This window comes from Pygocentrus nattereri, chromosome 19 (assembly GCF_015220715.1).
Source record: "Pygocentrus nattereri isolate fPygNat1 chromosome 19, fPygNat1.pri, whole genome shotgun sequence".
NCBI classification, from domain to species: Eukaryota; Metazoa; Chordata; class Actinopteri; order Characiformes; family Serrasalmidae; genus Pygocentrus; species Pygocentrus nattereri.
In genome coordinates, this window is record NC_051229.1 from 17610253 (window position 1) to 17628189 (window position 17937).

The 17937-nt window shown below is 38.2% G+C and overlaps 1 protein-coding gene across 9 annotated transcripts in view; it reads left to right on the forward strand.

Annotated features, from left to right (window-relative positions):
• Positions 1-17937, forward strand: part of LOC108427207 (receptor-type tyrosine-protein phosphatase mu-like) — a 269465-nt gene that overhangs the window by 74740 nt on the left and 176788 nt on the right. For all 9 annotated transcript variants that reach the window (XM_037531160.1, XM_037531153.1, XM_037531154.1 and 6 more), the window contains 3 exons: positions 6580-6658; positions 11903-12018; positions 13527-13701. In XM_037531160.1, the coding sequence (XP_037387057.1) occupies positions 6580-6658; positions 11903-12018; positions 13527-13701 (370 nt within the window). The remainder of the gene's footprint in view (positions 1-6579; positions 6659-11902; positions 12019-13526; positions 13702-17937) is intronic.

Below are 17937 nucleotides of genomic sequence, written 5' to 3' on the forward strand. Positions count from 1 at the left end.
AGCAGGGCATTAATTTCACATACTGTCTAGTGACATAGGTGGCATCCTATGGAACCGTCATGTTTACAGTCACTGTCTATAGATATACTGCATGGGTATGTGCTTAATTTGGGGCTATTTTAGTTTTGCTCTAATCTAGCAAGTGTTGGTGTTGGCATGCAAGAACAGAAACATTAAAATATTGGTTCTGCTCAGACTGAGATGATTTATTTTTGACTGTATTTCTAAACCCTGGTCAGAACAGAGAGGGAACTGAAGCCCACTCTGTGGCATGTCTGGGTGTGTTTCAGCACAGTACTTAAATGTCTGGCATCCTATACATCTGAAATCAAGGCGTAGCATGTCAGGGATCCTGCTGTCTTTTAAATGTTACTAGGGTTTGTATTACCTTCCAAATCCCTCAGAACCCACCTCTTTCCTTGCTTTGTCTCCTACTCAAAAAGTAGGTGGTACCTAATCAGCCCACTTAGGAAACAGCTTTGCAAATACAAAATTCTGTTGATTTGGGAGCTTGAACAGTGTTTAGAAAGGTTTGAAATGTTTTGGAAATGTAACTGAAATTATTGCATGTTAGCAGGCAAGCGCATGTAAACCTAACTGTTCTCTCAGTGTTTTTAGAAAGATTTTACCCACAAAAGTGCAAGCGATGATTTCTGCTTTGCGAATGAAGACAAGAATAAAGACAGTGCACCACAGATTCATGTCTAATTAGCAAAGTCGAGATAATTATAGGTAGCTTTAATTGCACAGTATCCTAAGTGATTGTCGGAATGAAACCACCTGGTGCTTTGGACATTATTTTGTAATTATGGGGTTGATTTGGTGTTTTTCTCTTTCAAAGATACAATCTCTCCTCCATTCTAATTAAACTGCAGTCAGGTTGCATAGCAAAACTTTTAATTGTTTATACCATGCATTTGGAATATCATGTCACTCTGTAATTTTAAAGCACAAGCTTCCAAATCTGCATGTTTTACTGTAATTTTTCTTTTTGCCCGTTATCTATTTTTTATTATGTGTTTAATAAACAACAACTGGTAGTGCACTTTAGAATCCCACAAAACCTGAAACACTTATTTCCCTTATCTAAGAGAACAGCAATGGAACCACTCGTTGCTTAGCACAAGTCAACATCTTACACCAGTTAAAAGCATACAAATGCCTCGGTGCTCTCTTTTGTCTCCTTGATGCTAATTACAGTATGCACATAATATCATTAGCAATATGAGGGCCACATTTACCGCTGACTGCTGCTTGTTTTGAACAAACAAAAGATTCTGCGGGGGTGGACTGTTATACTGTGTGGCTGAAGTAATGTAGAAGTGGCTGCCTCTCAATTTTCTACGAACCGTGCCATAATGACAGCGGTGAGTGTTGACCCAAAGCCAGCAGCACTCAATTTTTCATAAAAGGAAGAAGGGATGATAATTATGGTGCTATCTGATGGGTGTTTCTGACCCCACTGATGGCGATGGCATTGTGTAATGATACTCAGATAATACCAAGAAAAAGTGAGAAACGCTAAAAAAATGCTTCCAGGTATTTTGTAAAAGTTAAGAGAAGAAACTGAGGTTAAAAATAGAGGTGTTTTTCTTTCCTTTTCCAAAAGAGTTTTTTATACTGTAGCGTATAAAAAAGAATTTTTGCTACATAAATCATACTGTATTTTGCTGTTCTGACATTAAAATAAGAATTCAGAGTTGACTGTCATGAACTTCATCTTAGCACTTTCATGGTCAAGACTTTTTTGGGCATATGGATATTTTCCACAGTCAGTAATTTTGATGCATTTCTTTATACAACCAAAGCAACTAATGATAGAAGTCATTGGGCAGTTGCTAAATTGTCAGACATTGATGTGAAACCAATTTTCAAGAATTATACTGTGAAAGGTAAAACTGAACTGTAAATTAATTTTTCAGAGGGAAGAATTTGTGAAAACATGTCAGTAACATAGTGGTAAACATCCAACTACCACTGCTACACAGAAGTGCTTCACAAGTTTCTGATTGCACATTGATACTAGAAGAACTTAACGCAAGTGAAATTAACTAGAACTTCATTTTTACTACACTGCACCACTATTCGTATGCGTCAGTATACATTTTAGCTGTGCATGTATTGTCAGTTGCTAACAAATTGATTATTGACCTCAAATAAATAGTTTAGGATTTCCTAACTAGAAATTAGGTACTGTAAGATGAGATAATTCAGAATTTAAGATCAGAATTCTATATTTTGTAATAATGTATTTTGTGAAAAATCTTATCTTCACCTATTAGATCGTAATTTGGGACTAAAGATAGGACTTTTATGTAATATGGCTAAAGGTTGAAAAACATCACTGCTTTAAAATGCAGCATGTTTTATAAATCCGAAGTGGTATTACAGAAATATTCTTTCCTGTCTCTTAAGCCCTTAACAAGCCATGGGTTCGCTGGCGGGCCCAAAGATTTATTACACACTTTTATAAACTAAGAACATCTCAGACGGCTTGCACTGAAGTCCCTGTAGTTACTGAATAATAAGTTGAATAATGTATGAAAAAACCTGGAATTTTAAGGTGGTAACTCATCTCAAGTTAGATCGAACAAGTAGTTAACTGTCATGTCTGTTACCAAGCAACTGACCAAGCAACTGTAATGTGCACAGTTGAGACATCAACACGCAATAAAAATAGCATAAACAAATGTAAGTTAGTTAGCTAGAGAGCTACCAGCATAAAACTATCAAAATAAAACTAAAAAACTAAAGCAATAAACTGGAACATACAAACATAAGTGTACCCTCTGCTGTTTAATGGGATGTCACCACCAGTTTCAGTTTCAGCTTGAAAAAAATTCAGGAGTGGATAATAACTTAGTTAAAGTTACTAGAAATCAGTGTTTTAATGGTACTGTTAAATGACACCTTGTCTGTGCAATAGAAGCGGTTATTTTCATTTTCACAATTGTGATATCCCTCTTCAGTGGCTTTAGAAAGGCTGGTGCAAAAAGACTAGTATGAGTAAATCATCATTCTTTGAATCCAAAACAGTCAGGTACCACAGCCAGGTTACATATTGATTCCTATGGACTGAGAGCTAAGTGAAAATTACATCACACGTGGTAATCATAGGGGTCAAAGCACAGGTAAGCAATAGGATATTTTAAACAAATATTTCAAAATACCTGGAATGCAGCACACTTTTTTACATGACTTGAATTGATTTAGCTGTTGAACTCAGTGATCTCAGTGATTTTTTTACAATCTTCATCTTTCAGGGGTATCCAATCCTGGTCCTGGAGATCTACCTGCCTGCATAGCTTAGCTCCAGCTCTTATATAACACACCTGATCCAATGAATAGATGCCTTCAGAGGCTTCTGAAAATTAGACACAGCAGTGTTGGATCTGAACCCTCCAGGATGGTGAATCTCCAGGACCAGGATTGGTCCCTTCTGTTCTACTGCAGTTACTTGTTTCTCTATATGAAATCACCATAACGTGTTTTCTTTTTTCAACAGAATGGCTGACAGTAGAAACGGGTTAAAACTGATGTTTTTAGGGCAATGTTGTGATTGTCCTAAAGTTAGGACAGTATTAAGGAAATTTTGTCTAGTTAGGATGCTTCTGAATTGTCCTGGTGGCTAAACAGATAATACTTCAGTGTTCGGATGTTTCTGTAACGCAGCCCCTGATTCTTGATTCATGATTGGAAGAGTGTCTTTGCAGCAATGTGTGCTTTGCATTCTTGCTTTTACACCATCAACGCTAGTGTCGCCTCTCTCCAGCCCTCAGCACAGCAGCCCAACCGCAGCTTTGTCAGGCAGTATACATCTTAGTGCCTCTGTACTCTCCATGATCCTCATGGTGGGCTTATATTTAGGAAGAGGTGGGGTGGCAGGCTGGTATTCTGTAAGATGATGTGGTTGATGACAAGAGGAGTGGTTGGGTTAGTCTATGGGGAACACCACACCCAGAGAGGGATGCAAGCCAGGCATTCCATTTCACCCAACTGTGGCTCTCTGTCCTGGACCTTCTTTTTACAGAAGTGTATACCCTCAGTTTTTTTTTAAGTTTCTCTTTTGTGGGTAATTATATTAACATGTTCTCTGAGTTGTGTTGATGCAGTGTACCTCTTGTTTTAACATTTAAAAAGGTCACCAAGAACAAAATCATGGTATAATTTGATATGAATTGCTTTTCATTCATTTAAATATGCAAAGAAATTCCATCGAATGTGTGGATTCTAAACATTCAGTCGGTGCTACATTTGTGTTTGTAAGTTGGGCAGTAGACATTTTATTTGGTTTTTTTTTTTTTATTGAAACTAAACAAGTCATCTTGAGCCTGTCTGCACAGAAAGTAAAGCAAGTGTAAATTTAATTCATAACATACTTGACTATGTGATTACTCATGTAATATGGTATTTAGTAGTACAGCAAAATGGCACTAATAACTCTTGATAGCTAATTGTTAAAGTTCTCATTATGAATAATTCTTACTTTGCCCATGGTCTAAGCAAAGAGAAAGCATGCAGTACAGTGTTGGGATGTATTTAAAAATAGAATGTCTTGATACATGCACAAGTGTTACACCACATGTATTCTATATGTGCAGCTGTATGTTTAATTTGAATCCAGCATGGGATTAGCCTCGGCCATGTTTATCTTGCAGGAATGCTGAAAATGTCTTTAAACAAGTGGGTCCAGGTTAGTGGGGTATAGATCCTGTGTTATAGGATTAGCCCTTGAAGGCACCATTCAAATCCCTTGCACAATGAACCTGAGTTTGCAAAGACCTTGTCCACATGTAAAATCTAAATGAAGATCCATCAAATCTGGCACCGCCTGCAAAACAGTGTCCATATACCCCAGTATCCTTTCCTCTCTTAAAGTTCAAGCAGCCGTTAGCTATGACCTGAAAGGCTAGTGGGTACTTTTATTGGAAGATCTCCTGTAAATCTGTAAATCTGAGCTGATATGTGCTGCTCCTATTACCTTCATTCTTGTGTCACATTTACACCCATCATGAAATTTACATACCATTTAAAGAGCAACAGGTCCTTTGAAATTATGTCAAAAACTGAAAAATGACAAAAATGGAGATGCAAGGTTTTCTTCTGACAGCAGTGATATACTATGCAAGTATTTGGAAAACACTAGCACTTCACTCACCGCAGACATCTTTTCAAACTATCATGTCATAAAAATAGCTTGTGAAATATGTAAAATATTTTGTCTCTGAAAAGATAACTTGATAAAATATCAGTTTTGCATGGGAAGGTGGGATGGTGACAATCTGTCTGTTTTTTGTCTGATTTCCACAGGATAAAAAAGTCTTTTAAATTACAAAGAAAAAATCACCTACTTGATTTTTGCACTGGCTTCACACCAGAATAAGTTCCATATCCAATATGTCTGGTTCCTCACAGGTACAAAACGTCCAAATATTCAGTCGTAATTAAGTTACTTTAATAATCTACTTAGCTGTCTTAAGTGAAAGCAATATGTCTTTAGCATCGTCAACAGCTTGGAAATTTTCAGCCAACAGTCAACATCCCCACAAGACAGTAAACAATTTCTAGTCATTTCATGTATTAATGTTCACAGTTGTACACTTGAGGTAAGATAATGCATATCAGCTTGATTTAGGCCACAAAGAATACAAATACACAGGGTACATAGGGAAAAGGTCCCTCCATACTTTACACAGAACTCCTTTTCTACAGGATATAATGGAATATTTAAAAGAGGTGCGCATTTCGATAATTTATGATGTTCAAGTGTCTCAGTCAGTGAACGGATGAACGGATAACTGCAGGAAGAGAAAAAAATAGCACAAAAGTAAAAAGGTTGCATGTTGTACATAACCTTGTTGCATTTTCAGTTTTGAGTTCATTGAACTTCTAATAGCAAGGTACAGAACAACAAGAGTCTGTATTTTAGATTCTTGCATACTTATTACTTGAAGTTCAATTAACTTAATTTTAAAGGATCAAGTTATTTACTTTTTCATTAAAATTTTGAGTCATATTTTACGTTGCACCTTCCCATGATGAAATGTAATGAAAACCTGGGTAGTGATTTCACTGTTTGAATACTGGCACCTTGAATGGTTAATCAAATACTCGAGTACCTGTGCACAGCCCTAATATTTCCCGACATAAGATTTCACATTGGATTAACATTACCTGGAATTATTTGTACAGTTTGTTTTCTAGTATGTAAAAGTCACCTTAAAAAAGTTCTGTTGGTCAATTTGTTGTAAAGTGTTCACACAATGTAAAAGCCAGCCAGTGTTTTTCAAATTATAAAATATTTAATTAAAAAATAAAGAGGTTGTTTGTAGACATTTAAATATGACTTTCAGTCTAGTAACAGAGGCAAAACTGTATTCGACCTGTTACTAATCAACATATCAGTGCACTGTGTTCTCCCCATCCCCTGAATCTTAGTTCAGTCTAAGCAACATGGCTGTTTTTTAAGCACTCTTGTGTGGTTCCCTCAGGAGCCCTTGCTTTGCTGTGTGTTTATGTGACATTTTGAAGGTGTGTACATTTATCACCATGGTTATGGGCTTTCTCTTCCCTCTGCAGATTGTCTTTGAAGTGGTGACCTCAGGCCAGCGTGGCTTGCTGGCCATCAAGGATGTTGTCGTCCAGGGCCATCAGTGCAGTAAGGCCGAATCTTATGTCATAAAAGCACACACACACACTCATTACACCACTGCCTGTCCTCTTAGTGACATCCAGCAAAATATCAGTGCAGTCTCTCTTTCAATAGACTCACACAGACAGGGCAGAAATGCCTTGTCCACCATGTTAAGGCTTGGCAATGTTCTCTGTCTCTAGAGGCTCCTTGTGTTTGTGAATAAGAAGATAAGCAGCATAGACCTAGTGTTAGACCAGGCATTAGGTACTTTGAAATACAATGGAAGGAGAGAGGAAACCTGCACATTCAGGAAAGGAAGAGTAAAAGCTTCCATCAGAAGTGACTGCAATAGGGATGCCCCAGTCCAGAAGATATGTAATCCTTCTTAAAATACTAATCAGTAAGAAAAAAATTGCTTAAAAAATAAAATTATCAGACATTGGATGACATTAATTTAGGGCTGTAGCCTTACTTTTCAGGTGACAGCATTGGCATTGCACAAAACGCAGAGGAGTGTATTTGAAAAAGTGTTTGATTATTCAAAAATAGCTGAGGGAAATCAGTAGGTTTTTATGTTGGATAGGCAACAGAGGCTGTTCCTTCAAGAGAGCTAATCAGCTAACAGAGCTTACTGGTAGAGCACTGGATGCTGACAGAGACTCATTGTCTTCTTATTACAAATAGCCTTTTGTCCAACAGTAAAGTAGTGCCCCTACAATTTGTTATGATAAATGTGCCCTGGGTTCCATGGATTTGCTATAGTAGCTCTGAGTAATTTTACTGCTTATTACTTGAGTAATCCTAGCTTAGGATAGCAGGAAGTATGCATTGGCGATGCCTCCAATAAGTTAGGTGGACAGTAACTATGCTAGTACAAACATTCTCAAATGTAGTATGTATATGTTTTAGATCACAAATATCCCAAAATAGAGGATATAGAGACTTTCATGAAAATGAAAGGGTGAATTCACATATAATTTGTGTATTTCTGTAATATCTTGCTAATTCACAATCACGCACTTAAAGGATTTAAGCTTGTGTAGCTGTGAAAGTAAGGCAATTCGTAGAGCTATTCTTTTCAAATGTTGGTAGTAAACTATCATCAAGCTCAACTCAAAGTGCATAAATTCAAATTCCATTACACCCAAACTGTGCAGTGGGCCCACACATGCACACACTGTCTCACTCATGCACTCTGTCATTGTTTTACTTTTAAATGTAATTGCAGGCCTTTATCATTGCTAGTGTGCAAAAAAACAACAACAACTAGCTATGGCCCCTTTTCATTATATGAGCAAACAAATCAGTTCGGCAGTAGTTAGATCTCACTGCGTTACTGAACTCTCTCTCTTAGATGTTCTCTCTTGGCCTCTCCCTCCCTCCCTTTCTCTGGCAACGGTGTTGTGCGGCTCTGAGGGGCTTGGAGTGGCTAGGCTAGCTAGCTGATGCGGCTGACGGTACAGTCTCCCACTTTGCCAGTGGACGTTTGGGCTTGTCAGTCACAAGTATAATGTAATGTACTTGTCACATTTTACAGTCCAAAAAGTGATTTGACTGTACATGTTAGTATTTAGCTTAGCATATCTTACCTAAAATGTAATGTACTTGAAGAGTGATTGTGCACTTTTATTATCTGTGAAAATATGTATAATTATTTGCAAAATTCAGAGACCATCCTTCATTTATTTAATTTCCATTCAAAATGGCTAACAAGATTTTCAATTTATTGAAAAGTTATTCAATTTTTAGGAGATATGTTTAGATAACATGATCCACTTGCGTAAGGAGTGGGGGAAAATATTTAAAAAAAAACAGTAGTTTCCAAAAAAAGGTTTCCAAAACTGGAACTTAAAAAAATTGTAAAGTTACAGAGAAAATGAACCTCCTAACAACCATGCAACCATGCAACCAACCAACTGCACTTAACGCTTTCATCTTTGAGAGGTGAAAATCAAGCTCCACTCTTTAGATCTGAAAAAAATATCACAGGTGTTTCTGTCCATCCTTCCACTGTAAGAAGACAAGTCAGTGCTGTGGGTCTGAAAGGATGTTTAGGTGTCAAGAAACGCATGCTGGTAAAATGAAATGGACGAAAACGAAGAATGTTTACAAATCAAACAAAAAAGTTGCTGATGTTCTCAGAACAATGAACTGACCATTCCAGAGTCACAGCATCATTGAATGTGTTTTGGATTACTTGAATCATGAAAAGCAAAAAACACAGCCTGTACTGTAATATACCTGTACTGTGTATATTTACTAGCACTGACTAGTGGATCTACTGTGCACTGTTTGTGCAGTTACTGATTGATGCACTTGTGAAGAGAGGAAGAGAGTGAAGTGAAGAGAGGACTAAAGGAAATGAGAAAGAAAGGAAAAATGAAACCGTCTCTGTTGTTGGACCCAGCGAGAGCTTGATTAAAGTGGAGAGCCATCATTTGGTGCAAACAGATGAAGTTCAAACTGGGCAAAACACTTTGGATTGAGAATGCGCTGTGCTCGCCTCTTACGGAAAGCTCCTCTTAAAGCTCTTTATGAAGTGATTGTGTACAGTTAGCTATACTAATTCCTTTCAATGGTATTACCAGGCTCATGAGAGAATCTCCTTACACCAGTAAACACTTGCTTTGGCTTTGTCCCAGAGAGAGAGAAAACATGGTGTAGAAGCTGATGATTAACATTTAGGTGTTTTTGTGTTATTTTAGATCTTTTTGGATTTAGACTACCCCCCCATCCCATCATAGATTAACTGGTTATTGTTAACTGGTTGTGAGAAGGTATGTGAATGGAGATTATAGTCCATGTTGGCATAAAGTAGATTTCCAAACTCCTAATACCAGCTTAAACTAGAAATATCTGACCAAAATCCACTAGTCTTTGTTTTGCAAGACGCAGAGCTGCATGCATATGCATAGCATGTTACACAAATTTAAGGCCATCACAGTCTGACATTAATTTTATCAATACAAATTAGTCATAGATCGGTAACAGGCTGAAAAGGTAATGACTGCTATTTTGAGCTCTGAATGATGATTTCTGAGCGTTAAATTGAGTGATAGGATGTGCCTTTATTTTTTATTTTTTATGACAAAAAGTCACATTCATTTCCTATTCATGAAAGCAGATGGCATGGCTGCCTTCCTTCCAAGGTGTCATTAACTCCACGGGAGGTCTGCCTATCATTAAATGAAAAAAGCTACTTTACCAGCAAGGGAAATAGGTACAGCCAAAGCACCATTGAGCAAAGTGGCGGTCAAAGTAATAAAAGTGGTATTAGAAACAAAAAAAGCAACTGATGAAATATTGAGTAGAAGGAAGAAGAGCTAAGAGGGAGCTATTAAATTAGTAGCATCGCTATGTTTTTGGAGGACGCCTCGCTTATTGATTCAGGGTTGCAGTGGCCTGATTTCCACAAGAGAGGCATAGTCAAACATTATACCTTGTAACTTGATTTACATGGAATTTCATCCCAGAGACATCTTGTTAAAAATGCATATTGACCCAAATACAAGTGTGCTTTGTTGTTGAAACAGAGAAAGACTAATTAAAGTTACCACAGGCCGCATATCAGTACAGATCCATGGAGTTAAGGTTAGGGATTTACTGAGCATTGTTACAATTTTATTAATAGCACAGATTAAATGGGATTACCATATCCATGGCTTTCCAAACCAATCTTTATCTTAAAAGTGATGAAATTATTAAATAGATTCTCCTTAAAGCTTATATGAATTCTTATATAAAAATGTATTTTTTGCTTTGGTTTTATGATATAGAGGTCATGAACTCATCAAAGAGCCTCTCAATTGTGTCTGAGGTTCACGTCAGATGAAAATGAATGAGCTGGATGGCTTCCTTTCTCACTTGCCCTTCTGTCTCCTTGTGCCAGAAGTAAATTTCTGCCACATAAATATGACAACGCCAATATTCTTCATACTTGATCAGTACACTTACTATTATGCATAACAGCATCAGTCAACTAAATAGATGCATTATATGTCCAAAACAATGCTGACACCTCAATATCACATCCATATGTTGAATATCTCATTCCAAAACTATGGGCCTTAATGTGGGGTTGGTTCCTCCTTTACTGCTACAACAGCCTCTGTTCTTTTGTGAAGGATTTCTACTAGATTTTAAAACATGGCTGCAGGGATTTAGCAACATTTAGCAGCAAGGACATTAGTGAGGTCGACCACTGATGTTAGGTGATAAAGTCTGACTTGCAATTGACAGAAGTGTACCAGAGGTATTCAGTGGGTTGAGGTCAGGGCCCTCTGCATACTGATCAAGTTTTTCCAATACCAAACTGAAAACTGCTTCTTTATGGACCTTGGTTTGTACCTAGAGGCATTATCATAGTAAAACAGTGAAGTGCTTTCTCCAGGCTGTTACCATATGATGAAAGCATGCGATTCTCCAGAACAGGGGTGTCCAGATTTTTTATCTTGGGGTGAAAGTGCTGTGTTTGTGGTGGCCTGAGAGCCAAAAAGACAAAACAATACAAATGAAGAAGATAAGTAGGTATCAAGTGAAGCTTTTGAAAATAAAAATTTAACAAGTTACATGTAGTATTAAAATATTTAGTTCTCTCTATTGTTGAGGAGTTGTCTCTACCTATTCCGGCAGGTTATGTTGTCCAGGCATCATCTATCAAGTGGTCCAGCTTGTTTCATCACTCCAGAGAAAATCTCTGCTGCTCTATAGTCAAAAAACTGTGTGCTTTTCAAATCTGATGATGGTGCTTGACAACTTTGGAAATCACTGAGCTTTTTCAGTACAACCCATTCTACTACCAGTGTTTGAATATGGAGATTATATGGCTGTATTTATGTATTTGTGCATTAGTAATGAATATGGCTGAAATACCCAAACACACAAATTAGAAGGGGTGTTCACACACTCTTGGCCATTGCTGCACACAGTAGCTTACTTAAAGATGCCAAGAAGCATCAGCACTTAACCAGCTTGATTTGGACCACAGAAAATAACAGGAAATGCTTCTGCTGATATCAAACTAAAGAAAACCTGACCACAGGACAACCCCCCCCCCCAAGAGGATATTTCTTAGGGGATATGGCAAAATACCTTCCAACCTGTCAGTTAACATTTTTGTTAGAGATTGATCTCACTTTTATTTATGATTTTTTCTGTATTTATACAGTTGTAGAGATGTTTAGTTTATAAAACTAATAGTACTTTTTTGTAGATTTATGAATGTGTTAATTGTTAATATGATTAACTGTGTTTTTTGTGGTTTTGCAGTGACAACGCCTCACTTTCTCCATATTAAAGGGGTAGAAGTGAACGCAGGGCAAACAGCTACCTTCCACTGTACTGTCAATGGGGAGTGGAGAGACAACTTTCACTTGTGGCTACAGGTCTGACACTCAAACATGCACACACTGTGTTGTATGTACATGTGTTCACACCAACACACCAACAACACTCAAAAAGAAAGCACTACTTATTACCAAAGCCACCAGTAAATAATGATGAATTTATATAATACAAGATGTCATAATAGCTTTTTTACCTTACTTTCCAAGGGTCAAAACACTACAACTGAATGGAGAGATTCTCTTTATTTACATAAAGTATTAGTACCCACCAGCCCCAACAACTCAGAAGTTGCTTAATCACTGTTCCACATTTCTCACAGCATGCTGGGAAATTAGGCCAAGATTTTGTTCTCCAGTCCCATATTTCTCCTGGTTTAGGGAGACGTCTGAGACTACCTTGCAACAGAAAGATTTAGAATGAATTGTTTGTTCTTCCTTCCTTCTCTGTAGATGTGCAGTGTTTTCACTCAGATCACATTCTGTTAATCTCTTCTGACTTTGTCACATTAGCCACATTGTGTTGTACTTTAAGCTGGGCTGAGATACATACAGAAGCACTTTAGTTAGCACACCCGGACTGTCTGTTTTCCCCTCAGTCGAACTGCATCACAACAAGCTCTTCATCCTGTCTTCAAAATGAAGAGAACAAACTCGTTTTACCTCTTTCATTCTCTCTTTTTTATGGCTTCCTTCTCCAATCTTATATATTGAGTTTCTCCATGTCTTCTGGAGTTCGCAGTATAATGACACTGTCAGTTTAAAACCGCATAACCCATTATAACATTTATTTGCATGATTTGGAAACACAGTCTGTGCTTTACATTGTGTGAATATTTCATGCTGAATAGATTGGGCCCAAAAAAATCTTGTTACATTAACGCACATTAAAGTTAAGAATGTTTTTTTTTTTTGTCTCCTATAAAGTTACCACTCCTCTCTCTTTCTCTTTCTCTCTCATGCTCTCAGTCTCAGTACCTCTTCCTTTGTTTTTTCTCTATCTCTTCCTCTCTATTTTTGACCTTTCTCTCATTCTGTCTCTTCTTCTGTCTTTTTCTCTCCCTTTCTCTCTTGCTGTTTCTTTCTCAGTGTCTTCCTCTTCCTCTCTCTCTCTCTCTCTCTCTCTCTCTCTCGCACTTTCTGGCATATTCTCTGTGTGGAGGACCTCTGCCAGGTAGTTAGTTCCTTAAACAAACACGTCCTCATTACTAGGCAAAAGAACCACAAACATTAAGTGAAGTCCCCTGATGACAGTAATGAAGAAAGATCTCCAATGAACAAATGGCCCCCATCTGCCTACTACACTGGGTGACAGCTGGGGGGAGTCGAGAGTGTGTCTGTATGTGTGTGTGCAGTAGAGATGATTAAAACTGAAAAAACTTCCAGCCAAGAAAACAGTCAAGGAAATGTATTGGCATTAATGCACTGCAGTAACAAACAGATGCACTGTTGCACACACAGACACAAACATGCACATGCCTAAGAACACACACACGTGAATGCACATGCTCTCATTCCTCAGTGTAAGTGTTTGTGTGTCTGGACTGCAGGGTATTGGTGGACGCGAGGCTCCTATGAAGTCCACTAAGCCATGGAATAACCAGCGCTTCATTGGCATGTTTGACGTGGTGAACACAACAAAACAAGACTCTGGTCGCTACCGCTGCATCATCCACTCCAATCAGGGTGTAGGGGTGTCCAATTATGGAGAACTGACCATCAAACGTAAGTCCATATCACATCTTTCTCCAGAGGTATATCTCTGACCATATTCCTCTGAAATACATTTATTTAGGAACTGATAAGTATAATGAACTTTCACCTCCAAAAATGTGTGCCTGCTTTTGTTGAGGACAGCAACTGTCAAATAATTTTTTTTGTGGTCTACTGAAAATTACCCCAAACTATAACAATAAGAAAGACATGCTTCATTCTAATAACCGAGCAGAAATTGTATTTTATTCTTACTACTGGCTTTATTATTATTATTATTATTATTATTATTATTGTTTATATTATTATTATTATTATTATTATTATTTGCACTATTGCTTATAAACTGTATTTGTTTTTCTTTTCAGTAAAACTTATTTGAAGTGCTACAAAGTAATAAAATTAAAAAATCATAATTATTTATATAGCAAGGTTGCATTAAAATGCTGCTTCTACCCAAACTGGCGACCCTGAATTGGCTCTGTTGAAGAAGCAGTGAGCAGTGGTGGAGAGCAGAAACAATGTCTTTTTAACCACCTTGAGAATAAAAACAGCTATTCTGATGAACTCTTGTCATTGAATGGACTTCTAAACATGTTGTTTATCTGATCATTATTTCTGTTTTTAAATACTTTTTTGAATACTATGTCATATTTATTGATTATTTTATTGAATATTTGTTATATACTCCTGTTTTTGCATATTATTATAAATGAACATGACATATCAAAACTAGTGGAGTTGAATTGCTACATTCTGATGCATTTTTACACAAATTTCACATAATTTCTTATAACTACAACAGACGACTTTAGCTACACTGAAGAAGTACTTGCTACTTAACTTCCTCTGGAATGAGAGATTGTACGTCTTGAGCACACTGTCAGCTGATGGCGCTGTGAGGAAGATTGATGTGCGTTTTATGTTAATGGCTTGCACTCCTTTTGTTTTGATGTGTCTGTACGTGTGCAACTTTACGAGCACCGTCCTTGACCGAGCGTGTATCCTCTCTGGAAGGACATAAAAGCAAGAGTGTATTGATGTACAGTAGGCTGTCCAGCGTGGGCCTCCGCCAGTCATTTGATATGAATTTATAGAGGCGGCCGCTTCTAAATCCTCCTTTCCTTCTCTCTCCCATAGCCGCGAGAGTTAGGTAATGGCCTTCAATATTTCTCCTCCTCAATTTCCCCTCACTCGCTTTCTCTCGCTCTCGTCGAGCGGCGAATTGAATTTATGGTCCCGTAGGTTTCTTTTTTTTACAGACTCACAGCTTTAGGTGACTGACTGCCTTAATCCTGCCTTGTCCACAGAGAGAGCTGTCAGTCCGAACATGCTGACCTCAACTTTGGGCTAGGTCTAGCTTCCTTTAGGGTATGTTTAGCATTACGCATAGTATTCACTCACACGTTTTTATATCTTGTTAGGATATTAGGTCACATATATGTCAATTGCATATATAGATATATAGGTGGGTAACAAATGAAAGGAAATCCTTGAACAAATAAGTAGAGAAACAAGCATAGATGCTTCTAGACTGGTGTACTAAATGTTACAGTGAAGCAGTTAACATCCTGCCAGGCCCTGTGGCAGGTATTAAAATGTTGAGCAGGTTCAGCTGACCTCACTTTTGAATCAAGATGGCAGTAGGAAAAGATCTATGTGACTTTTAAAGAGGATTCATTATTGGGAGATGAATGGCCGGATCTTCAGTCACTAAGACTGCCCAACTGGCTAGTGTTTCGACAGTGAATAAAGAGCATTTAGAGCTATGGGAAAAGCATCAGTAAGTAGGGTTGGAAATTGTGGTCTAAAGCACATGTGGCTGTGAGGCATATATATGATATGTGGGGAAAAACAGAAGAGCAACTGTTTGTCATGTGACTGAGACTGTCAGTGTGATCAGGTCTACGGAGATGTAAAATAAAGTAATATAGTTAGTTATCCTCCATCATGTTCTCCACAAGTGAGTACATGCTTGAGTCCCCTTAGACAGAAGGGTTATTACAAATTAACGCAAAGTTATTCTAACTGATTACTTTTATCGTCTAATGAAACATTTCTATCCTGATGGTAGTGGTCCCCTCCAGGAAAACAGGACCCCCTTCCACAGGGCATGAGGGATCACTTAATGGTTTGTTGAGTATGAAAATAAATCACATGCTGTGGTCTTCACAGTCACCAGAGCACAACCTAGTTGTACACCTGTAGGACATTCTGGACTGACATATTAGACCACTCCCTACCAACATAATCAAAACACCAGTTAAGGGAATGTTTTCTGGAAGACTGATGTTGCACCCCTACAGTACAGTTCCAGGTATACCTATATGTACAGTAACATAAGATAAATGCAAAAGATCTATAAGAATTCTAAGCATTTTAAGTCTTGAAAATAAACCCAGAACTTACATGCCCTGTCCAGTTCTCCAGTGCAAGATTTCCACATTGTTATGCTTGAGTTTTGTCTCTTCTCAGCACATCTCTCTACACCCTCAGACTGACCCCCTGTTCCTTTTAATTTCCATTACAGTACCTACTTTCTTGCATGCATGGTGGGAATATGTAGGATTTGTTGCTCGAGAGGAATTGTGCCATGGTTCATTATCCTAATCCTCTCTCACGCACATATTAACACCCTCAGTATTGGTGTGTACTGCTCTGCTTTAAACAGGAAGATAACAAACATGCATTTATCTATAAATGACCTATTCCTCCTGATGGGGTTTTTGCTTTGGCGGCATTCTGAAATACTTTCAGAGCCTTCCAGAGAATGTAGAGGCTTTGGAGTTGATTAGTCTCATGATTTTGAACACAAATCACAATGATTGTCATATGCAGTTGAGAAACAAAAGTGGAAAGCCCTGTGGTCAGTTTGGCTAATATACCAAAACATTAGGCTTGACCAGCTGCCTGTGTATGCACAATTTCCAAACAAAGATTCCGACTCTGAATTTACTAACTCACTCTGCTTGTGTTTAGCATGCATTTACAACTGTGGCTATTTTCAGTAGATCTGAAATTTTAGTCCAAACTTAAATGTTACCCAAGATCATTCTGCCCAACTTAATCCACATTGCCAGACTTTGAATTAGGACTTAACTGTAGTCTCACAAATTTGGTCTGAATCAGACCAGCAAAAACTAGAGACTGAATGGAATGCCACATTATTAATAATAGCACTTGTTGTAGTGACAGTGATGAATAACATCATGAGATTATCAAAAATGGAAATTACCAGTGTAATTATTAGTTATCCATGTTTACATTTCTAAAGCGAGGTAAGAGCAGGCCTGTGAAAACCCAATATCATGGTATCTCTCCTCTAAGGAGACTTAAATTGGAACTACCTGTTTGTGATCTGCTCTCTCTGGCTCTAGCTCCTCACTGGCTCCTCCCACGCTATACCTCCCACACCTGCAGTTTATTCCCTTGGCTCATTAGCTCTAATGTTTATACTTCATTATTTGGCTTCACTGTTTGGTAAGTCTTGCTGGTATAACCGTGTTTTCTGAGCCTTTTCATTTGTTTTTCTTGGTTGTTTCTTGTGTTCGCTTGCTTTGCTTACTGGTTTTCGATCAAGGACTCTCATTGTGTTTTGTTGCCAGCCTCTGTACTGACCCCTGCCTGTGATGACTATGAATTTTCGATTGCCACTAATAAAGCTACTTCCTGCTTGTATCCTGCCTCTAAGCCCTAACTGTAACATGCGACTGTGAAATTTCAACCAGTATTAGAGAAATTATGCTCAACATGACGCCATTCACTTGCGTTTTATTTCACGACAGTAAAAGCTGCTCTTCGTAGAGATGATGCTGATGTATTCTGGGTGGTGGTAAAGCACCAGCATTGCTCTGCCTGCTCCACCTCTACTGCAGCACTCAACAGACTCCGCCTGATGTCATACCCACTTGGACACTAGCATGCTGTAGCTTTGCGTGGAGGCGTAATTGATGTTGAACAGCGCACCATGGCTTTATGTGGCCATGTCAGCGCTAATGAGCAAAGCCACAGATAATCAGAGTGGCATGGAGATCCTGGTGTAACTCATTAGCTGCTTCGTCCCCTCTCAATCTGTGGATGTGCTATTCACCGGCACTCATGCTGGCCCAATTAGGGCCATGGCAGCTCAGAAATGAGAACAGGTTCAGTGCATGTGTGGACATAAGGTGAGGGTTCTGAATACCAGTTATAGCTACTCTAGAGAGAAGTGACGAGGGGACACAGTAAAGGAAAAGAGGAAAGGAAGAC